The sequence below is a fragment of the Pyxicephalus adspersus genome, chromosome 5 (assembly GCF_032062135.1).
Source record: "Pyxicephalus adspersus chromosome 5, UCB_Pads_2.0, whole genome shotgun sequence".
NCBI classification, from domain to species: Eukaryota; Metazoa; Chordata; class Amphibia; order Anura; family Pyxicephalidae; genus Pyxicephalus; species Pyxicephalus adspersus.
In genome coordinates, this window is record NC_092862.1 from 34,179,081 (window position 1) to 34,203,595 (window position 24,515).

The window sequence follows — 24,515 nt, forward strand, 5'->3', positions numbered from 1 at the left end:
AATTTGTCCAAGTCTTTGCAAGTGCACCATGTGAACAACAACATTGTTTTCTCTGTTGAATGGCATCTGTAAAATTTCTACTAAAAATAAATCTATATTGCTAGATAATAAACTGCAGCAATGCCAAATAGAAATACTTTTAAAGCACAAATCAGATTAAACCTTGATTGTAAAAAGCAAGCACAAAACCAGATAGCAACTATTTTCATGGACATGTAATAAAGGGTGATTTTAAAGCAAAGTGTGGCATAAAGTTTTAGAGGGATATGACAGCAATTAAAAGAAGAACAAGAAGAATACATAACACACTGTGTAAAACATAACTACTACTTCATCCCCTGGCAATCAAAGGCCTTTGAAGTAAACCAATCTAAACTTTTGTTTTAATTTTTAAATTAAAAAACAAAAAAAATATATATATTTATATATATACACACACACTGTGCGTAATGTATAATTATGTTAGTAATCAATACATCACTTGCTTTTCCTCCTTCTTTTATTGTACAGTATTCTGAAAACAGAAAGGGGATGGAGAAAGAAAGTTCATGGGATTCCAGCAAAGTAACGTATTAACGTAAAACTCAAAGTGTATGGCAAGCCATCAAATAATTTCCATTTACAAACAATGAGCTAAAATTTGCAACATGGGTTCAATCATTTTATTATTCTATTACAGAAAGTAGTAGTACTCTTCATTTGTGTCTGATGAAACAATGTTAGAAGGACAGCAAGTGAGGGCAATTCGCTCTATAGGAGCAGATATAAAGTAACATTTTATCTATCTATCTATCTATCTATCTATCTATCTATCTATCTATCTATCTATCTATCTATATTTACTTGTTGTAAAATGTTTATCTCATAGATACTCATGACATTTACAACAAACTTACAGCAAAGCACCAAAGTTCATGAAGCCGGTAATAGTTAAGATTTTCTACATATTCCTTGAAATTATTTTAAAATATGTTAAACTGTACAATTTGACTGCAGTTATGTTTTTCTCTCTGCTGAGTCTCTTTGCGTGTACAAAAGGTTACTTTTCAACATGGTGTATGAAAGCCTTGGTATGAACATTGAGGTTAAAGATAGGAGTTCAGCAATGTTAAGTGAAGGCTCTGGATAAAATATCTTGACATTTTACTCAGTAGGTGGATAAAACACCACTTGACAGATGGTGTTGTAGACATCTGCTACATGTGAGAGACTTGTTGTAAAGTGGTCCTGTTGCTATAATTATGACTCATGATAACATTTTTGTAATGGAAAAGTACATGTAAAGAGCCAATTACCACCTCAGTGGTGTTTCTTTATCATTTCTTTTTTTTTCCCTGCATGGTGACAGTTGCTGTTTCTGTATTGTTTTTTTATCTATTTTCCTCTGACAGAAAACATTGTAAGTTTCCGTTTGGACATTTACAACATAACATTTGGTAGAAAGCAGACAGGGTTAATCCGTCAGAAAGCAGAAATGTTGGTTTCTGTTGTCCACCCATTACCAGGTTCACTTTTTATAGTTCTTCAAGGTAGTGTGTACAAACAATAGACATATCCTAAATAAAATACATATTTTTAACTTTTATTTGTATGTTTTGTTTCTGAGATCCTGGGGCTTCTTGACATGGGTAGCTACTATGTCACCAATCCCCCCCATGCTACCCCAGCCAACGTTCATCCTTGTTACAATAAAAAAATGTCAACACTTAAAACAAACTCTAAACACAACTTTCTTATAACAACTCCTAACAGCCTGATAGGTTGCAGATCCGGGAAAGCACCCCCCAACAAAACCAACACACCACTGTTGTTCACCGAGTTTATATTTTTGGCCCCTGGGCATTCCCCCTTTGCCGTTGTTGTCCCTGGGCTGTTAAACAAATTTCAATACACTTAAAAAATGTAGGAATGATGTGCAGATGTTTAATAATTCCTGGCTTGCGCAGGGGAAGCCAAGATTACTCGGTATCCTGGCATCCAACACAGATACTGAGCATGCACAGCTCAGCTTTTTGCCAGATACCTGGAGCAATCAGGAAGCTAGGAGGGATTATAGCAGAAGGAACATCACCTTTTCTTTTCAGCCAATAATGACCTGCCTGATGTGTTCTGGATACAGACCAAGATTGGCTCAGACATGGCCTATACATTTCTGCACCACCTCACTTTAAAGTATGCACCACCACTGAATTCCAGATTCCACTACAAACATGAATTATTTTCTTTGTCACAAAATACACTGCCATCAAAATGTATCTGCAAATATACCAATACAGTTGCTATCTTTTTTTCTTGTTTTGCTGTAGTACGTAATAAGCATTTGTATAGACACAAGGCTTGCAATAATGAGAACACAAAGGAAGCTGGTAAACCAGGATAGTAACAAAACACAGCTCATAGAGATAAGGCGTCCTCACTAGTACTTCACTAGTACTATCCACCTGACCTTTAGGACTAGAGACAAGCATGTAACGCTGGTGGAAATTGAAAAAACCTGTGTCTTTTGTTTCTAACCAGTAAATCCCTGAACAATGACTTTGCAATGAATATAGAAGGAAATACAGCATCATCACAGCTAATGTTAGCCATGTTTTCATCCCAGATGGATACTTTGTAGATGCGGTAATTATGTTACTCGCACTGTCCTGTACTGACCTGTATGGAGTTATCATGTATCATGTGTAAAGAATTTGTCAAATCAATTGGGTGTATATTAGTCGTGGCCATCAAACATATTATATAACTCAAATGTTTTGCTCTCAGATTTCCAGTTATAAGCACATTGTGGAACACAGCAACCCACAGCCTTCACCATCACCTGTTATGTTACAAGCTTTGTAGCATGTCCTCTTTTCTGCAGACTCTGATCAACATCTGTGAATTATTTTAATTATTCTAAAATCTAACTGTATAAGCAGAATCATCAGAACAACACAGAAAGTCAAGTGGCATATACCTAAAACATAGCTGTCTCTAGAAATATATAAAAATGGTTGCTTTTTAAATATTTAGTAAGTTGTTCCGAAGTTAAATTGGTACTTAAGTAGTGGTTAAAATTACATAGGTACTATACTATAGCATGCAGCACAAAAAATATAATTGTTATCACACTTTATACATTTTCTTTGCACTGATTACTTGGAAAAAACACTTAAAAAATGAAAGACATATCCTGACTCTCATAATAATGTCCAATTCCCAGTGATGCTAAAACTATAGAATACACAAGTTGGTTTGGGCTCATTTTGCCTACTATTTCATTTATTGATTCCAGTGCAACCAACAATCAAAGAAAACTTTAAGGCCATGTTCACATAAGTAGTAGCAGTTTTTTTTAAAGACACTATATACACAGTATATACACAGTGCCCAGGGGTGTTGTACTGGCCCTGTTGCCTCCAAAGACTTGTCACTGCTTACACAAGCATTTTTACAAGTTGCACCTTTTCAGGTGAAGAAAAAAGTACCACCGCTAGGCTTTTGCAGCCACTTACATATGCCTGCAGAAGCTTTTCCAATTCCCTACAGCTCGAAGGTGCCAAGGAGTGGTAAACAGTAAGTAAATCACTGCTAGTGTGAATATGCCTTACCATTCAATTTTTTTTATAAAAACAATGCAAAGGTAACAAAAATAAGGGTACCTTGAAGATTTAGTTGATTCCTGTTTGTATATATCAATGATATTTTCAACCAGCAGGTTTCTTTGCAATCCATACACTCCATGACGGTCCAAGACTACTTCATGTCTGCAGGATGGGCATCGAAAACGGCCTCCTGTGGCCACAGTGTTTCCTCCTCTGGTTGGTAAATATGGGTTGGAAGCCTATTTACATGAGAGGAACACTTTAATATAATTTGCATCTTATAAAATGTAAGCAAATTATTTCCAAAGTACTCAGATGTGGAGAACGTTAGAGAAACAAAGTAATGCTGATCAGAGATATTAATGTAGTATTGTATTGTATTAATGTTAGCACAAGCAGGAAAAACCTTAAAAGGTATCCTGAGAAGAGATCTGAGGGAAGGGATGTGCAGAACTTAGAGGCATTAATCACAAGCTATGCACTGCTATTTCCCTTGTCTTCCAAATGCTGATGATAATTGATTTCCAAAGATATCAATTCAAATTTTTCAAATTGAGCAAAAGGCCATAGCCAAGAGAATGTTTTACTTTAAGAATCTTTACCTTCCTCTACTCCACTGATCCAACTTCTTGTAATTAAAATTGAAAGGAAGGGGAGTTGGTTGTCTCTTTACTTATTCTTGAATTTCCTTTACTGACCAATTAATTGTCAAATTTAAAAACTGGTATAAAGGAAACAAAGGACCGTGGGTAAGAGAAACTACAAAGGAGGGGTGTGGTTTGGCAAAGTTTTTATGTATTAAGAGCATACAAAATACAATTGTGTTTAGGATGCAATCATATTCATGTATGAATTCCAATCATAGAGGTATATATCAATATGTCAAAGTATACAAAAATATATAGTCCACCCCTGATTACTTCATTAGGATATTCTTAGCTATGGTATACTAGACAAAGTAAGCTAGAGCAAGTAGTAATCCAGGCCTCATGACTAGATAGGCTTCATCATAGTCAGTTGCTTGTCACAATTTAGTAAATAACCGTTCAATTACTTTTACCTACAGGTTTCACTTACTAGGGCTTCCTCAGGGTTATGTCATGAAGACTTTATGGTCTGTGAGCATGCAGGTAAGTTGTTCTAAAGTACATAAATGGGCGATATAGTAGTTTGATGCAGATTTGCTGTTATCTTTGTTAGTGCGACCCATGAGACGCCCGTCAGCCCGCCTTTATTAGGTGGGCTTTGACACACAGGCAGTCATTTGACTGTGTTCATCTTCTCCTGTGCTTCTCTACCTTTCTGCTGCACCAGCAGGACACAGCAAAACTAAACTTAGGGTATTACAATTTGGAACCAACCCTCAAAAATTGATCCCTATGCGATGTGAAATCGGATAATCTACCTAACTATAGTTAAATGTTTCTAAACATGACTCTTGCATCTTTGTGCAGTTTATGTCCTCTTCTAAACGAAGATAACACCTATCTAGTCATGAAGCTTGGATCACTACTTGCTCTAGCTTACTTTGTCTAGTATACCATGGCTAAGAATACCCTGATGAATTAATCAGGGTTGACTTTATATTTTTGTATACTTTGACATATTGATATATACCTCTATGATTGTAATTCATACATAAATATGATTGCATCCTAAACACAATTGTATTTTGTATGCTTTTAATATATTATAACTTTGCCAAACCAAACACCTCCTTTGTAGTTTCTCTTAACCCACGTCCTTTCATTTCTTTAGTTAGAACTCACTCTTTTAAGTGAGTGAGATGTGGCAAGACACTCTTCCAAAGATGTGTCTCCCCTTCCCTCCCTTTCTGATATAAAGGAAAGGAGAAAGTGTTACCAGTACCAACCAATCAGATGTTTACTTTCATTTATTATCTTCCTAAAAGAAAATTCATCCATTTTTAGTTAAAAACTGGAAGTTCATCCAAGACTATTCTGGAGATCTTTATTTAGAGTGAGACATTAGAAGGGTAAATAAGGGCCAAATGTTTCTCATCAATGCCTGTTGGTATCAATTTGAAGTGACATACAGCAATTAAAAAGTATAACAAGTACAAACCTCAATACCACTCTGCTTCCAGTGCCAATTTGTTTAATGTATTTCTTTACAGTGCAAATACCTCTAGTGCAACAGCTCCTTAACCGATGGTGAATTTGAGGATATACACACACTGCTACTGAAGGTTTATGGACAACACCTTAATGACACCTCTGACTGATATATAATAGTCAATAGCAAGTAAAGGCTCTCTTTATGGACTCATAGATTGAACAGGAGTATAATATGTTCTCTTTTCTTTGAGACATGGCTGGAAAAAAAGTATACACCTGTTATACAATGGGGAATATGGACACTTTCCTAAGCATACTTACGAGGGTTGGGGAATTTCAATACTATATTCTAGAAAAAAAAATGAGTGGGTCATAAGCCAAAAAACTTTAGCTAAAATTCCCCTTCCCCTCTGGTTGCTGGCACTGAATAAACTTCAGCGCACCTGTGTGGGGGTTATGTTATTCTGGCCCGGCCTATCAAGATGGCCAAAGATTGCAAGAAGGAGGAGAAGAAGGAAGAAGATGGTGGCACCCTGTGACAGAACAGGGACAGGTTAGTATTATAGTATAGACTATTATAGTAAAAAAATATTAGTATTTTATATTATAATACTATATACTACAAAATTACAATAATATTATTTATTTTTTGTAATTCCAAGAATATTTTTGATGATCAGATCCCCAGAGGTGCCTATTTATTTCTCTGTATTTGTAAATATTTATAGCACCATATTGTTAAAACAGAACTCCAAACAAAAGATTTATTTTCCAATTATAATTAGGTTATCTCTTTTATTCTGTTGATATATTCCCTTCCTTCTTGCCTGGGTTTGATGTAAAACATTATGACAGGAAGTGAAAGGATGTCTCTCCAATAAAGCCAAGGCAGGAAACACATTTTTTTTAGCAAACTGGAGTTGAGTTAAAACAATTATCATGGCCATCGTACCCACCAGGGTCTTACCCCCCTCTTTATATACCCTGATGGAGGTAATAAGACAGCAATATGAGAAAAACATGGATTGCAGCTGTTTTATCAAACTATTCACTCCGCTTAGATGTTGTAACATTTTGAATTTGTAACATTTCTTGAATGACAATTTACATAATGAGTCATTTTCATTATATCATCATTATTTATCTTGTTATTTCTGACAATAATGTAAAAGTTTGACTTCCTATACCTAAACTGCTGTTATTCTGGATACTTCAAGGCATCTATTTATATAACAGTGACTCAGACATTCACTGAAACATTCTCTGGTGGAGAATCAATTACTGCCATTGAAACACATAAACCTGGAAAATTCTCCACCAGGGAATGTTTCAGTGAATGTCAGGATTTTTTTGTTTGCAGGGTTTAAAGATGTATGTATATAGCTGATTATTTCCCTATTAGATATTATACTGTCAGTATACCCCTACTCCTGCTTCCTGAACTGAGATCAGAAAAATTCTAAAGCATATAAAAAATGTAAAAACAATTTTTAATGTGATGTCACTTATTGTCAACTATGAGAGCACAGAACAAATATGACTATTGACTGATCCTGTTTGACTTACTGTCATTACAGTACTACTGTACTTAGCACATAAGCCCCGTACAGACGTCAGACAGATACCAGTTTTCTGTTGCTGGAAACAACCTTTATGATTGTTTCCAATGACAAGAGAACAAACAAGAGCTGTGTACACAGTGTGGTTCCTTTCTATGGGAAGGGGAAGTGGCAGGACAAACAAGCAGAACTCCAATGTGCTCTCCTCCATAGGATAGTACAGTGGCCGTCCTCGCTCGGTTGTTCATCCATCTACCAGTATGGATTGACATTTGGGGAAGGCTGTACACATGCACATGCTGGATCTAGCATGTGTACTTAGCTTTACTTTAATAGTAACGGGCACAAATGTCTTTGAAACAGCCAAAAGATGCAAAGCAGAAAAAATGTAATGATGGCACAAGCTGATGTGACATAAAACAAGCCAATACATTTTATGGATGTCAGCTTACTAAAAGATGAATTTTAATGGTTGCTATAGGTTATTGCAACTTTTAAAAATTGCTTTTTCTCTTACTGAATGAGATGTGGTTCAAATCCAGATTAAGTTTTCTGGCAATTATCTAAAATGAAAATTGTATGCATTTTAGGAATTATATATTTTATCGTCTACATTTTCATGGTACATACAATAACTTTTTTAAACAAATTAATGTTATTATTACCAATGATACATTTGAATCAATTATTATTCCAAAGACATTTTTACCTGAAATATGTCGCTTGCACATTTCCTACACAGATTATGTTGGCAAGGAAGGATCACCACTGGCTTGGAAAACATTTCCAGACATATTGGACATATAAGTTGTTTCTCCAAGTTATCCATAGTTTGCTGCTCTTTGCTCAAGGACTGGTAAGTCAGGGAGGTGCTCATCTCCTGGCTATTTCGGTGAGAGTAATTTCAGGAGAAATACGCTGCAGTGATGAGTTTCCGGGTCCGTTCCCTTCAAATAATTCCTGGACTTGTGCGATCAAATGTCCTGTGAGTTTCCTCAGCTGGGTGACATTGTTTAAAGGATCATTTGAAAAGTGCTAAAGCTGTTTTTAGCAGCACTCTGTCACATGTTGCTATACTGCTCTGTCCATATATGAAAGTGACACATGGATAGATTCAGACAGCTGACAGATCCCAGGGATGACTGCTCCACATTCCTCTCTGTGGGAATAGGGAGGGTCACAGCAAGTGGGTAGAAGGACATCTGGAGCCCAGTGACAGCTGTCACTAAATGTGTCACCGAATGCTCCCTCTATACACTAGTAATGTGGTAAAATAAAGTTTCTAAATACTGAAACATTTCTTTAAAATTCCTAACTCCAAAAAGAGTTAACCAATTTGTTTATTTACCCAAAATGCAGGTTCACATGTATGCAGTGCACAGGAGCAGAATTATTTATGATGAATATATTGCAGTTGGCCTGCATGTTTGTGATGAACTAAAACAATTTATTCTTAAATAATATTAATCTTTTTAAATAATTCATTTTTTATTATTTATTTTTATAGTTAAAGATTTAAATGGGTTACTACTAATCTCTAATAAAAATGTAATATGTGAAGTTTTGTTTTCTCTATCTCAACATTTTACACCTGGATTACCATAGTATATAGAAATATTTGGGAAGTCACAACAACACTGTCTGAAAAACCAGTGAAGATGGTAGCAAAATAAAAGGATTGTTAAAAAATAGAAGATATGAGGAGTGAGTGATAAAAAGATAAAAAACCCATTCCAGAAAAACCATTGCAGGTTTGTTGGATCACCCATGTTCTCCTATTATAGTGGTCTCCAGTCTTGGAGAGCTTTAATAAAACCAGCCCAACATGTTTTAGATTGTTCTGTGAACAAGAGGCAAGAAAAAATATTTTATTGGGGACACCTGTTCCAGGGACAGCTAAGGGTAGGTACACATGTGCAATGGTTCTTGTCCGATAATTGGCTTAGGGCTGATATCAGACTAGAATCTTGCATGTGTACATGCTCATCATCCATCCTCCCAACGGCTGTGATCCAAGGACAGAAAATGTGTTATTTACTTTCAACTTTCCTCACATCCCATATGCCATGGGAAGAAAGTATTATGTAGCCCAAATACCTTCTAATAATGTTGTTTGATATATATACACTGGAATGTGGTCTGATTACATTTTTAGAAAAATACATTTTGGCCTATTATTCTTTGTAGGGCAAACATGTTACAGCATCCCAAATCAACTGGTCATTACCAGTCTAATATAGTCAAAGCAATAAGGGACACAATTTGATTGTTTGGCATTAGTTACTAGACATTGGAAACTTATCCTATCCTTATGAAATATGATTGTGTATTTATATTGACAAGAGATAAAAAAAAAAAAAAAAAAAAAACGGACCGGTACAAATCTGGCCTTGACTTAAATCCCAAAAATTGGAAAGGTTGCTTTAGATCAATGCACATTTAATTGTGGGTAAACTATTTCTGCCAAAAAAAGCAATTAGGAATGTACAGATGTATACAAATGTATGTAATATGATTTACGGAAATAGCTGTGTTTGTAATGTAGGTCAGAATAAAAATACTGGGTGGAGGCTGGGTGCCAGTGATTTCCAGGATTTTATTCCCTAAGTGGTGCAGCAGTTAATATACCTCCAGCCCGAAAAATAAAACAGTGCTCACTAAGGAAAAGGCTTGGACAGGCTAGCTACAGATGTATGTCATCAGCATGTTGACCTCATTCCTTACATATGGTTTTGGAGGATGAATCTGATTGTAATTAAATGCAGTTGTCATGTCCCAACCATGTACAAAACCAACATTGATATCTTTAAAAATTATTTCCATGATGAGGTAGTGAACATATGCATGAAAATCACTCATTCCTTCATATTCCTCTCCCATTTCAGTTGTATTTTCTGTCTTGATGATAACTTTTGTTTCAGGACTTCTCTGAAACAGGCGTTCAATAGCACGTCTGATGTTGTACAGCCTCCTAATGAAGTGATGGACAGGAAATAGTCGGAAATGCACGCCAATGTTAAAAGCAATTACAGTGCCCTGGTTTCCTCCTATTAAGTCGATTTCATGCGGGATGGTGCGTTCTTCCTTGAGGGTTGTAAATCCAAGGTAAATAAATGGCCTTGCATGATGTTTCCAAAGAACATGGATATTTCTTTCAGTGTCAACACCCAGATGCTTTTGTGACCATCCTGTTTCATAGACATTGAGCCATTTTATATCTAGATAAAAACAAAAAACATTAGGTTATTCTATGACATTTGGTAAAACATCCATACAGTATAGTAAAGAAGTTATGGTAATAATAAAACAGAATTCAAAAGTAGCTTGTTTATAAAAACCGGTACAGTAGCACCTCAGCATCACCAGCAATGAGTGAGTGAGTTAATATTTATCCTCTCTGTATTTTTTAAATGACAATCCGCTAATCAGTAATACAGAAATGATCAAAGAAACTTTGTTCATTTCTGTATTACTGATTAGCGGACAGTGTGGATTTCTCTTATGCCATGGAAGCAGATAAACTGTTCCTTTAAAAAAAAAAAACATGTTCTCAACATAGATGGGGCAGCTGGTGGCTCAGTGGTTAGCACTCTGGCCTATGCAGCGCTTGGTCCCAGGTTTGAATCTCAGCCAGGACACTATCTGCATGGAGCTTTCAGATTCTCCCACGTTCTAAAAACATGCCATTAGATTAATTGGCTTCCCTTGACCTTAGACTGTGGTAATGACATAAAACTATGGTAGGGACATTAGATCGTGATACATGCAATACATAGATATTACATGAAATACATAGACATTATTCCTGTACACCCATCATGTGACAAAAAGCTTAGGCAATGATCACATGGTGCGTAACTACTAGGGGCATTGTGTTTGTTTCAATCCATTGTAGACTGCATAGTGTAATATTTAATGTCAGACAAACTTATGATGTGAGAGGATGAACAACACACAGGCTGCATAGGTACATAGAAATTAGTCTTTTCATCCATAAAGTGTGTGTAGATGGTTTGTTTTAGTTAGTTGTGGATGATAAACTTCCTCAATTTTTTCAATAAATTTAAAATTTGATCCCCAATCCCGACATGTTCTAAGTTTTTAATTTCGGCCCTCTGTGTATTTGAGTTTTACACCCCTGGTTCAGACAAAGACTTCAGTGTTTCTGCCATTTCCCTTTAGCTGTGAATGGTTTCTCTGCATCCTCTGTTCTGAGACTGTGTTCAGTTGATGGGGGTTTGGAGTTATATTGCAGCAAATAAGCAGAATGGTTCCTGATATCTATCCTGCACTGCCATTGGCTGCTTGGACTTTATAGCTTCTCTGCTCCCAGTCACCAGTACCTGTGGTACCGTTAAGCTGGTATGACTACCTGCTGGTGTATTATTTCTTAGATTTACTATTGCTGATCCTGCCCGTTTCTCATACATTCAGGGGGCTAGAAACAGGCGCTATCGTGATCAAAATCGGTGCATGGTCAGAAAATGTCATATTCCCTATCTCTGTGCAATGTACTTGTGGGATGGCATCATGTCTAACCAGAAAAAAATCTATACGCGAATAAGTTTTGTGGACAGGAGAATAAAAAGTGTAGTCACGCTCACTAGGGTGTTGTAGTCTACAGATATCTGTTAGCCGATGAAGGTGCAAAAGCTTTTTAAGCGTCGTAAGACAGAACCAGGCAGGTGGGAAGCCCCCCTAGACACATCTTGGACCGAATCCAAGGCTAAATACCAAAACTCCCTCTGCAAACACATCAGCAATCTCCAGAAACTCCTCTAAAAAGACACTTGGTTAGTATTAGGAAGGTATAAATTAACCAGGGTAAACAATCTGGAGTGAATCTTCCCCTTAACTAGGAGGTACCGCCCCTCAGGGTCCATCTTCAAAGCAGTTAATGTCCAGGGGAGGAATTTATCAATCAGTATACTAACACCCTTGGACTTAGAGTCAGGGGATGAGCCATGATATGCCGTTTGAAATCGACAGTTTTTTAGTGAAGGTATCTTATCATGATGAAAATGCGTTTCCTGTATAAACGCTATTTGACATTTTGAACTATTAAGGAAATTCATCACCAATGACCGTTTGGTCGGGGAATTAAGACCTTTTGCATTAATAGATGTGATTTTTAGAGACATGTAGGCGCTAAAGTATTCTGTCAACTATGCGTCCACTGCAATCAAAAAATTGGGATTACTAAAAGGGTGGAAAAAGTGGGGGGAACCAGGGAGAGAAAAAAGAAAAAGAAAAGGAGAAAAGGAAAAGATACAGGAGAGTAAAACAAGAGAAAAGGGAGAGGAAGAAGTAAAAGAGAAAGGGAAGGTGGAAAGTGCTCCGGTCGAGCAACCGAAGCCCACCAAGTAATATAGTACTAAACAATACTTAGCTCCCAACCCCTAAGGATAGGAGCGAACTAGTGGGGGAAGTGGAACCCGACAAAGGCATGGCTCCACCCACCTCCACCGCAACTATAGTATTAATTAACAGTTCAAAAATCCGCCAATAACCCAAACTCAAATAAAATTTTTGAAATTTCAAAGAAATCAACATTGCCGCCACAGGAAAGCCAGAAAAAAAAGGAGGACACTACTTAGGGCATCGTCTCCATCTTTCAAAACCATGCAATGCCAACTGCTTCCACCCAAGGGTAAACCCAGTGGGGCGTAGCAATCTGCGGAGGCTCCCCCGTGGACCACTCAATCTGGCAACCAATAATAATAGTAAATATATCCACAGCATGAATAGTAGCTCTTTACAGACACCTTAGCAAAAAAACCTGTGCTTCACTGGGCAGCAAGGCACAAAACAGTGTAAACAGTAAAGCGTCATCCCGCGGCCGTCATCCCCCAGCAAACACTGAAGGGAAATCCCTGATTCATACAAAATGTCTCCAACTGCGAGTCTTAGGTCAGTAGTGCAAAACAGTATAGACAATCACGGCCTGTATTTCCATTCTCCAGCATTACATTGTACCACATATGTAAAAAAAAAAAAAAATCACAAAAAAAGTGCATATGTAGGACAAACATAACATTACCACAAAAATCAAGCCAGCATAGGGTATGCCCAGAATACTCATCAAAAAAAGAGACCAGAGACCCCAAAAAACACATTAACAACAGTAAAATTTGCATTAAACAAGAGTCATAAAGCAGCTCAGGTGATAAACCAGCAAACCCAAATAAGCATCTGGTACAATAGGGTAAAAATCAAGGTTCATTAGCTGTAGGGCCCAATGCAATCCTCTCTCCTTGTGATGCAACACGCCCAGATCTCCTAGGTAAGTCCCTCCTGCGGTTCCGCTGCAAAAAGACCGCCTCCTCCGTAGGAATGTCCAGCCAGTCAGGAAGTACAATCGGGTCCACTCCCAGTAGGGAAAATAACGCAGGGATTTGTGTATGGTGATGAAGGGCAAATGTCCCACCTCCTTTAGTCACTATGACATGGAATGGGTGGCCCCATCTGTAAAACGCTCCTGCGGAGCGCATCAATTCCAGCAGAGGCCAGAGAACACGGCGCATACGCAAGGTCTGGGCCGCTACATCCGGCAATAACTGTACACTTGCACCATCAAAGTCCACTGGACCTAAGCGCCACGCTTTTCCCATTATCTCTTCCTTTAAAGTGTAGTAGTTAACCCGACATAACACATCATTGGGTAAATTGGAACTGCGGTCACGCACACTGCGCACTCTATGTACCCGGTCAATTTCAATGGCCGTATCTAATGGGTGGTCTAGAAGCTTGTTAAAAATAGACGTCACAGTGGCATGTAGGTCAGCGTTAGCCGTTGCATTCGGGATCCCCCTTAAATGCACATTATTTCTCCTGCTGCGATTTTCCAGGTCATCAGTGCGGAGCAATAGGGAGGTAAGCTGTGATTTAACAAGGCCTACATCAGATCCTAGGGTGGTCACAGAGGATTCCATAGCACTAGCCGAAGATTCCACCGCCGTTACTCTAACATTAACAGCGGACACCTTTTGCTTAACTACTTCCATCTCTGCACGTATAGAACCCTCCAGCCTGGCCAGCATATTTTCCATATCACTTTTTGTGGGTAGTGCAGCAAAAAGATCTTGCAGCATAGCCTGGGATACAGGCTGCTGCTGTGTAGCAGGAAAAGAATTATGCACTGGGGAGATGGAATCCTGTGAGCCAGCTGCGGACAAAGCAGGGCTCCCTGGAGTAGCAGGGACACACAGCATGGAGCTCGCAGGCCCTCCTGCAGAAGCTCTTTCACCAGCAGAGGGAGAAGCCATGTTAGGTGCCACGTGTGCTGGGGCGGACAAGCCCTGCGGGGCGAGATAGCGGGTTAAGGACGTTTCCTTACCCGCTCTCCTGGATCCCTGTGTCCTCCTGCCTCGAGGCATGCAACCTGCGGGGGAGGAAAGCTGCGGAGGAGGCTGCCAGACTAAGAAGAAGCGGCGGAGGTGGCGGGAGCACAGACAGAAGCTGCCTCACGACCGCCATTGTGAAATCACGCCCCCCTGCCCATTTCTGACCCCTTGGTAGTATGCTGCCTGGACCAATCTCGTGCCTGTGACCCAGACAATGCTTAGTCTTTTCCCTTGGATACCTCATCTGGTGGACGGATTACCTGTGTAAGGCCTTTTGCTCTGTATTCCTTATTTGCCTCTGTTGGAATACTGTGTATTGCTTTATCTGTGGGCTCCTGGTCCTCTGTTAGTGCTTCTTCAGACACCAGCCCTTGTGCACAGGAGAACTGGGGGCTAGCGTGTGCTGCAATGATGCATCTAGACTCCCGAGGCGGAGCAGAGGCTTGCTATAGGCTCTAAGAGTGTTGCGGTAGACTGGGGGACTGGTGTCTGACAAGGTATACAGTTTAAGTTTTATATATATACATATATATATATATATATATATATATATATATATATATATATATAAACATAAACAGAAAGGCTTTGGTCCCAGTGCTGGGATATATATATATATATATATATATATTACTAGTAATAATAACTTTTATTTATATAGAGCTGACATATTACGCAGCTCTTTACAAAGTCCATAGTCATAGCACTACTGACCCTCAAACAGGCTCACATTCTAATGTCCCTACTATAGTCATGTCATTAACACAGCCTAAGGTCAGTTTAGAGGAGAAGTCAATTAACCTAACTGAATGTTTTTTGGAATCTGGGAGGAAACCAGTGTACCTAGGGGAAACCCGCACAAACACCGGGAGAACCTGCAAACTCCATTTATATATAGACAATCTTTCCTGACCATTATAAACTAAATTCAGCATTTTCATGGTTAGATATACAATCTAGATTTATTCTTTGCATAATAGATTAGAATACTTAGAGTTTGACTCCAGTACTTACTTTGCAAATTCATTTCAAAATAATTTATCCACTGATGAACAGTTGAATCCCCAAATGTGTAGAAGAATTTTCCTTTCATGCAATCATTTAGTTCTTCCACTTTGTGGTAGGTTTGCATGCTGCAAGTCTTTGGGTACCAGATGTCCTTCATAACATATCCACTGGGGTATTCTAATTTCCCTCCTATTTTGCATTTTTCTTTTGGCTCTAAAGTTGCATCTTTCGAAAAAGAAATATTTCCATTAGTGAATTCATCATAATGTTGATAGTTAACAAATGTGTTCTGTTATCATCCAAGCGGTTATAGAGAACATTGGAACTTGTGCTCATTTTATAAATTATTGGAAAAATGACGAGAACAAATCGCAGATATGTCAGGCACTTATTGAAAGCAGTCACCCATAAAAAGCAGATGGTATGGATTGCCAATAATTGTCAGCTGATCGACAGGAAAACTATAATGTTAAACTTTTACATCTGCATATTAAAGGCATACCCCTTATTCTAATTCATATTCCATAATCTCCATTTTTGCAAACCTTTATCAGACTTTATTCCTTAACGTTAATTATTGAGGTTCCTTTTTTTGCAATAAAATTCTACAGAGGAGATTCCAGATCATCCAATTATAATCCATTTATAACTCCTGTGAGTCTAATTTTTTTTTTACTGCGATTTTAATTACATATCAGTAATAGTGACTAAGAATAACAAACAATTAAATGCAGAGAAACTGGGTGATCGTGACAGGTTTAGAATGTGCACAGATATTTGTAATCACAAAATTCTTTATAGGCAACTATACAGAGGTGTCTTTTTCATTTGTGTTTTTCATGTCATTTATTCTATTCTAATTTTAATTTGAAATTATACTAGTCTGATTATATTATTGTATACAATTACAAAGAAAGAATCATATATTTTATCATATATTTTAGCACATATTATTAATTTTATTTTTAAAGTGTAAGGCTAGTTTGAGAAGAGTCCATGAAAGCTGGTTCACCAATATGCTAAACAGTAATCAGGTTACACACATATCTTATTAGGATCCTGACATGCTCTGCACACAGGGAAACATTGGAAAGTTACTGATTTTGCTAAAGGGCAGCTTTGAAAGCATTTTGTAACTGGTGACGTTCAACAGATTTTTACCATGCAGCAGTCTTTCCTTTTGAAATGTATGTTTAGGATTTTTTTTTTAAATAAGCAAGTAAACACATAAGCACAGCAAAATAGTCACAGAATATATATTTTTTTTGCAACATGATGAAAAAATCTTTTTATTTTGATGGTTGCACTCCTAATTTCTGTAAAATGGAAATCTTTGAGTGAGTAAACATATTATACTAACAAAACGCAATTTATGCACATATGAAGTACTGAATACTGGTTTGATTACACTAGGAAACTTACCATGACACCGAGATACGTTCAACTCAGGAATTTGCTGTGGAATTTCCACTCTGACATTTGACCTTAAAGAAGATATAAAGTAGTATTTTAATGTAAAATATATTATAAATTATAATATATTATGCTAGCTTTCTTAAAAATGTCACAGATATGAAAAGGAAAATAAAGTGCATACATTAGGTTTAATGATGAGTAAGTCTGCATGGGTTTTGGGAACCTTACCTAAACTTTGATGTTTGCAGAGAAGTGTATAGGAATGGGGTGGTGAATCTGTTTTATTCAAATATAGCTATTTGTAGTGCTAATAAGCAAGTGTTTGTCAAACAACATAGATGGAAAGCCAGGCACTACAGTGAGGATCATGCATCACTGTCCAACTAAAATAACTAAATATCCCTTTCATATAGTTACATAGTAAGTCAGGTTTTAAATTTACATAAGTCTATCAAGTTCACCCACTAGGGAAATAAACATATCCCCGATATAAAACCCTGTAAGACATAGTTGGTCCAGAGGAATGCATAAAAAAACCCTGGTACATTTTGCTTTAACAGAGGAAAAATTCCTTTCAGATTCCATAAGGCAATCGGATGTTCCCTGGATCAGCGGTCACTGTTATTTTTACTTTAACCCCTCTAGCGGTCTAATTCTGTCAGTTTTGTGATGCAAAAAGTGATCCTATTTTTTTTTGCATTATTTATTTTTTTTGTTTATATTGTGGCCCTTTAATTCTTAGGATTACCTCCCGGGTATGATAATTATATTTATTTATTATATTCATAAATTATAATATAATACATAATTATAAATAATAATTTAAAAAATAATGAAATAATAGACAACAATGTAATTTAAAACAAAATCAAAACATCAAAAATGTACTTTTATTTTTATGTTATGTTGTATAGTGTTTTTTTACTGTAAAAACCATTTAAAAGCATGCTTTTAAATTTCCCACCAGGCCACATCCCCCAAATACATAACCACTCGCATCACCCGGAAGATGTCACATCCTTCTGGGTGATGCGAGTGGGGATGTCCCGCCCTGCCTCACCTGGACACTGCTGCTGCTCTGCATCTCCAGGGAGGTGCAAAGCACAATGCAGACCTTCTAAGAGATGCGAGCAGCAATAGCAAATTCTGCTGGCACCACCCCCAGAATTTACTTTGCTGCTCGCAACTGCAAATAGATGTGAAGCACAATGCAGAAGTCCTGCATTGTGCTTTGCATCTCAGGGCTGATGCGAGCAGCGGCGTAGCCACGACCTGGTTGGTATTAAAAGACAGATTACTTGGTAATCTGCTTTTAAATTTCCCGCCTGGCCTCACGCCCTGATGGACCAGCAACTCGGCATCACAGTGGGACCATCAGCTCACCGCTGGAGTGCGAATAAACACTGGTTTGGTGTATTCAACAGACAAGGTACAATACATGTAAAGTGTAGCACAGCAAACACACTGAAGATTGGTTAAACCGCTGGCCATGCACATTTCAAATACTGAAAGTGGAACTAATCCCCAGAAAAACATTACCGAGAGGGGGAGTTTTTTTGGCAAAAGGAACATTCAATGTCTATTTTGTCAAAAGACCTTTTTCTTTTGCACCGAACTGCACATGTGCCATGCAGTGTAGGGCAAAGCTCTTTCCCCAGCATCCCTGAGAATAGACATATTGAGCTTTGCGCAAGAGAGATGGTTTCTCTTTTTCTGCCTAAAGGAGTTGCTCCTTGGTACCAAAGTAACTTTACTATAATGTTTCTTGTGGGGTCATTTTCTTTCTCCCGTAAAAGCTTGGTGTATCTGATCAAATTTAGGATGTGGATTGGTTAGTAGTTGGTAAATGTGGTTTTGAGGTGCCTTTGCATATCTTGGTGCACGTGCATATCTTATCCTAAAGGTGTAATGATGAACCAACAGGCTGATGAGGGGGTCACTTCGATCATTGTATCTGCCAGCTTGTAAACCGATTGACTCCTTGTACTATTTCTTTCATCTCACTCATCTCATAATAAAAATAGATCTGCAATAATCTGGATCATAAAATGTGATACCCACACTCTTCCTTCCATATCACTTACAACACAGCAGACTTTTTAGTGTTAGACAATGGGCAATGAATTATTTATTTTTAACAAGCAATAGAACAGTTTTAAAAAATACTATGCCTGTCCTATATTATTACCAGATTTTAGGTCCTTAAAGTATTTCAGGCAAGTGGGTATTGCAGAAACATTACCTTACCTGCCTGATCACCAACCAGCTGTCAAATGCACATGTTGGTTGCCTGGGGGGGAGTTACGTTATTCCACCACAGCCAATCAAGTTGGCATAAGATTGTCTACAGGAGAAAAAGAAAAAGGATCATGGCAGCGCCCAGTGATGGAACAGGGATGGGTGAGTATTGTTAACAAGGAAGGCTCTTTCACCTACCGTATTTTTGCCGTATAAGACGCACTTTTTCTTCCCCAAAACTGGGGGGGAAAAGTTGGTGCGTCTTATACGACAAATACCGTGTTATAAAATAATTAAAATAAGATACTCACCCGATACCTGATCCTGCGTGTGTCTCCTCGATGCTGGCTGCAGTGTGTGTCTCCTCCTGGCTGCAGTGCAGAGCGAAAGAAGCCGGCACACGCGCCCCCGCGATTCTGAACCAGGAAGCACGCTGCTGATTCCTGCCCTAACGGAGTTACCCGGCTGTACAGTGGAAAAAAAGGTAAATGAACGGCACAGAGTGATCAGAAGGGGAATTTGAACGGCACAGAGTGATCAGAAGGGGAATTTGAACAGCACAGAGTGATCAGAAGGGGAATTTGAACGCCACAGAATAATCAGAAGGGGAATTTGAATGGCACAGAGTCATCAGAAGGGGAATTTGAACGGCACAGAGTGATCAGAAGCGGAATTTGAATGGCACAGAGTGATCAGAAGGGGACAATCAATGGCACATGAGTGATCAGAAGGGGATTACGGTATGAATGGCACATGAGTGATCAGAAAGGGAATAATCTTTCAGAATTTTTTTTTTCTAGATTTTCCTCCTTTAAAATTGGGTGCATCTTATACGGCGAAAAATACGGTAATCAGTTTCAGTTGGTTTACAACAGCTTGGCTATGTATGTTATATTTGATAACTATCTTGGTAACAAGAACCTGTGTAATAGAAGTCATATTTATAACTAAAAATAAAAATGAATACTTCTCTATTGTGATTTTGAAGATTAGTGTCTCTACATCACCCATAGCTTTAGAAGTTAATATGGGCCTGTTTTTTAGTGCTATTAACGTTGGTTTTGAATATGTAAATACTTTAATGTGCACATTCTGAGCACAGGTTCACTTTAATATTCACACTGTTTATAAATGATGCCTATAGTTGCTACATATCAAAAAATCTTAATGCCTATTAGCTACTGAAAATAAGACTAATTGTAGTACCTGACAAGAAGACTGTTTTCCAGGGGAGACAGTTGGGAAGCCATTGTCTTCCAGTTTTTAAATTCTGTAAGTGAATCACAGCTGAAATTCCGGGGTCTGACAGAGTAGAAGTATTCTTCATCTCTCTCATCTATATACTCACACAGGTCATCTTCTTTACTGAGGTTAAAGCCACACTTAGTTTCCACTTGTTTGCCGGGACTAGTGAATTTACACAAGTAGCCAACATTACCATACCAGCTATTTCGTGACTTCCATAAAGCTGAGACAGCTTCACTAGGGTGCATGAGAAACACAGTTACCACTACTCTACCTTCCCAAAATAAGGTGAAATGAACATGGTATGTCCCATTCTTAAAATCTTCAATCCGTCCAGAAGATCCTGCTTGTATATCAGGATTGGAAATCCTTGCTCTCAGATAGTCTCCTCCATACTTTTTCGTTTTGCCTAAATAGTCATATGCATCAACTTGCACTATTAGTTGGTCTCCAACACAATACTTTTCTTTGGGGTTTTTTATGAACATTTTGCTCTTTGTAGCACTTGTTGTATTGTCAATATGGGCAAAAGTCACTTTAGGCATCATCTGATCTATGTTATTGAATATTTCATTAATCTGTTTCTGAATTTCTGATACTTTTCGTGTCTTGTTGGATGCAAATGTATGGCTCTCTATAGTAAAACACTGTAAGAAACAAAATCACATGATAAAATATATTACTGAGGTAATACTACATTTACAAGTTTCAAAATCATAGCAAAATTGTTTATGTCAGAAGTTATAATAACAGTGATGGATTATAACATTTTTCAAATAGCAAAACCAAAATACTAAGCCTGTCTGGGTCCTCAGTACATTTAGGATTGTAATTTATTGTTGCAGAAAGTACATCACCTGTCCATTCTGCAATTGCCTGAAAGGTAAAAATCCACCAAGGAAACGAAGCCTGTTTATAGGTGTTTAAGGACAGGATCTCAGAATGGTGCTCAGATATTAGGACTGTCAAAGATGGGCTATCCTCAGGGAAATGGGAAAGACTATATAACTATGGGCATTGAGAAGAACTACCGGCAGGGATGGATTGGAGTTCAGTAGAGTTATCTAAAAGGAAGGAAAATTAGTACTTTTTTTTTTTACCTTACAGGGCATGTGTTATGTAGCTAAGGGGCATCTTGCACTCCAAACGTCTCTTTTTTTTGTTTGGGAAATTTGATAAACGCTTACACTTTATTTACAGAATGAGACAGTTTATATTTAGAGGTATTGCTGCACTCATAGAGAAAACTTATGGAACAATTCATGAGCAATGAAGCTGGTGAAACAACAAAGTCCAGCCTGCAGTCCACCTGTTAGATTGTTTATCTGTTTCAGTTTTTTTCTGCACAAATCACCAGTAAGTAAGTTACAGTAATACATACAATGTATTACCTGTTATCACATTCAGTACCCATGTGCACAAACCGCAATTCTAATACACAGAACATGTTCTGGCCCCTTTAGGAATGGTGGCTTTAGGCATGGTTAAGTTAAATCATGAACAAAATATATATTGTACAACAGATAATGTGTTGACGTAATATTCACTTATGAAAAACATATTATTTATATTATATTACCTTTTTTAGTTTTTGATTGTAAATCAGGCTTAATAGAAAACAAAATACTGTAATCACAATTAGAAGATTCTTATACGTTATGGCTGCCATTCTATCTACAGGGTCGAGAAAGGGAGAAAAAGGGGGAGAGAGAGACATTTGCTTGTTAAAAAGTATATACATACATTTTTATATAATCACAGCAAAGTAAATATGAAAACAAACCTGCTATGTTCCTGCGTTCAGTGTTCTGTACAGAGTGCATTCAATATCTGTGATAATCAGATTCAAGTACAGAGAAGTAATTAACTTGTCAGGTTTTCCTGCTAAGGGCGTGTATTAAGCTCACAAACAATTATAGCAGAATACATGAAACTTCCGTCTTAAACTGAAACTAATTACAGAGCTCACAAAACTAGGGCAGTAGTATGGGACAAAATGATTATTAAAATATTTCAAATTAATTGTAGCTGTTCTATTTTACTTTTTACAGAAAAAAAATCATGGCCACTATCTAAACAAACATTACAAAAATGTCAATGCCTCCACAGAACTCCAGGTTTGATCTCTAGCAGTTTATCATACTTTTATCACATTAGCAGGCATGAGCTATATTCTTTTACATTCCTTTCTCACAGTGCTTATAATAGGACAAACTAAAGCTGTATATTTCTCATCCAGTTTGTTAGCATGCGCATTTATGTTAACAGTACTGCACATTTCTCAGGCACTGTACACCTACCTAATGCCAAACCCTGCGAATACTTATTTTATACCATCTCTATATAAGGAGGGCAGTAAGGAAAGACATTCACACTCTAATTTATTGAGCTGCATGTTCAGCCTAAATTATAACTGTGTCAACACCAAACATGAAAACAATACTAGTCACATAAATGGTTTAATTATATCAGTCATGCAAAAATTCAACCCAAATGTGGCCTGATTCATGCAAAAAAACATATAGTAAAAACAATTCCAATACCATTTTATACATAGGTTAAAAAATGGCAAATTCAAGTTAATTTTAACCCTAAAATCTGCAGATAGAAAGGCAAAAAAAACCTGTAACAAAATTGTTATCACACCAAACTGTGCCTGAGCAGGCTGGTGTAAGAAATACCCTTGTGCTATTTCTCTGTTGGAAGATGACACTAAAGAAATGAGGACACACAAGCTGTGGTTTATGATATGATCATGACCAGGGTAGCTCAGACCTTCAGCCCCTCTTATACCAGCCCCCGCCTACCAGCCACCATATCCCCAAAAAACACTCAAACACATAACTGGGCTTTAAAATGGCTTGTAAACAGCTAGTAATTAACAAACTAAACAACTTTCTTTATTATAATAAAAATCATTTAAATATAAACCATTTATAAACATCAATACCCTCTTTAACAAAAATTTACATAAATTAAAATTACTTAGCAAAAATTTACATTGAAAACCAACTTACCATATCTATTAACATAACATAAACATAACATAACATACCACACCAATATAACAAACTTCATCAAAATTTACCAAAAATTTGACCCAAAGTTCCTATAAAAAACTGTGCCCATTTGCACTATATTAAACAACCTGTACTAATTTTAACCAACCAGTCAATCAAATTAAAGATAATATGTAAAGGAATCAACCAATAGATTACAGGCAATCCAATAATACACTGATACACAGGGAGGACAGATTTTCCACAAATTAACACTGGTCCAAACAGACATTACTGTTAGGGGGTGAATATGTCATTAGTTTGTCAGTGTGTGCATCTGTATGTCTTTTTGGTATGCTTTCATTTTCTTGCTGGCCAGCAAACCTATCTCTGTGCACTACTACTTTTGCAGACAGACTAAGGCATTGTTCACACTAACATCCAGCATTATCATCTTGCCTGCAATACAGAGTGTGAGATGGATGCAGTTGATTAACCTAGGGGAGGCAGAGCTGCAGGTAAACAATGTGTTTTTGTTTCTTTAGTATAACTATTTTTTGATATGTAAATTAAGTAGACTGTAAGCTCTTGGGTAATGAGTTATTTTTCATTTGTAACATTTGTTTTGGAAATGTAAACTGTGTGTATCCCTTTAAGGTTGTGATCCTGAGTTTTGTGTACTTAAGGCACCTGTGTAATGTGTCAGGAGTAGTGTTGATGTTCAAATTCGGGTTGTCCCAATATTCGGCCCGAATATGGCTGTTCGAATTCGGGTAGACCCGACCCGAATTTTGCTGCATTCGACAGCAAAAATTCGTGAGGAAAAAAAAAAAAATTTTTTTTCTAAATTTTTTTTTGTATGTGTTTTTTATTTTAAACTTGTTTTTTTTTTTATCTTTTACAGGTTATCCGACAATGACATTATGAATCATAATGTCATTGTGGGATTCCTGGACCGTGGGAACTTTATCTGGGAGTCTCCTTATTAAAGGGGGCTTCCAGATTCCAAAGTCCTGCTAAAAATGTTTATAAAAGCCCCCATTGT

At 37.4% G+C, this 24,515-nt stretch overlaps 2 protein-coding genes across 2 annotated transcripts in view; both read right to left on the reverse strand.

Annotated features, from left to right (window-relative positions):
* TRIM55 (tripartite motif containing 55) overlaps positions 1 to 8,311 on the reverse strand; it is a 53,460-nt gene extending 45,149 nt beyond the window's left edge. Inside the window, exons 1-2 of the mRNA XM_072411107.1 lie at positions 7,931 to 8,311; positions 3,642 to 3,823 (exon numbers count right to left, since the gene is read on the reverse strand). Coding sequence (XP_072267208.1) covers positions 3,642 to 3,823; positions 7,931 to 8,098 — 350 coding nt within the window. The 5' untranslated portion in view covers positions 8,099 to 8,311. The remainder of the gene's footprint in view (positions 1 to 3,641; positions 3,824 to 7,930) is intronic.
* A 1,395-nt stretch (positions 8,312 to 9,706) lies between these two features.
* On the reverse strand, positions 9,707 to 22,325 carry LOC140331970 (NXPE family member 4-like). Its single transcript, XM_072413296.1, has 6 exons — positions 22,255 to 22,325; positions 22,051 to 22,145; positions 20,433 to 21,118; positions 16,995 to 17,056; positions 15,579 to 15,797; positions 9,707 to 10,439 (listed from the first exon to the last, which is right to left on the reverse strand). Exons 1-6 carry the CDS (start codon positions 22,292 to 22,294, stop codon positions 9,901 to 9,903), a joined length of 1,641 nt encoding a protein of 546 aa, XP_072269397.1. The 5' UTR covers positions 22,295 to 22,325; the 3' UTR covers positions 9,707 to 9,900.
* Positions 22,326 to 24,515: the final 2,190 nt, after the last annotated feature.

Bases quoted from the DNA above. Each gene is read 5' to 3' on its own strand.
- LOC140331970 (XM_072413296.1), bottom strand. From the start codon at position 22,294: ATGCACTCTGTACAGAACACTGAACGCAGGAACATAGCAG. The intron at 22,146-22,254 runs GTTTGTTTTCAT...TCGACCCTGTAG, and splicing joins TGAACGCAGGAACATAGCAG to ATAGAATGGCAGCCATAACG. The intron at 10,440-15,578 runs GTAAGTACTGGA...GTTTTTATCTAG, and splicing joins TTTTGAAATGAATTTGCAAA to ATATAAAATGGCTCAATGTC.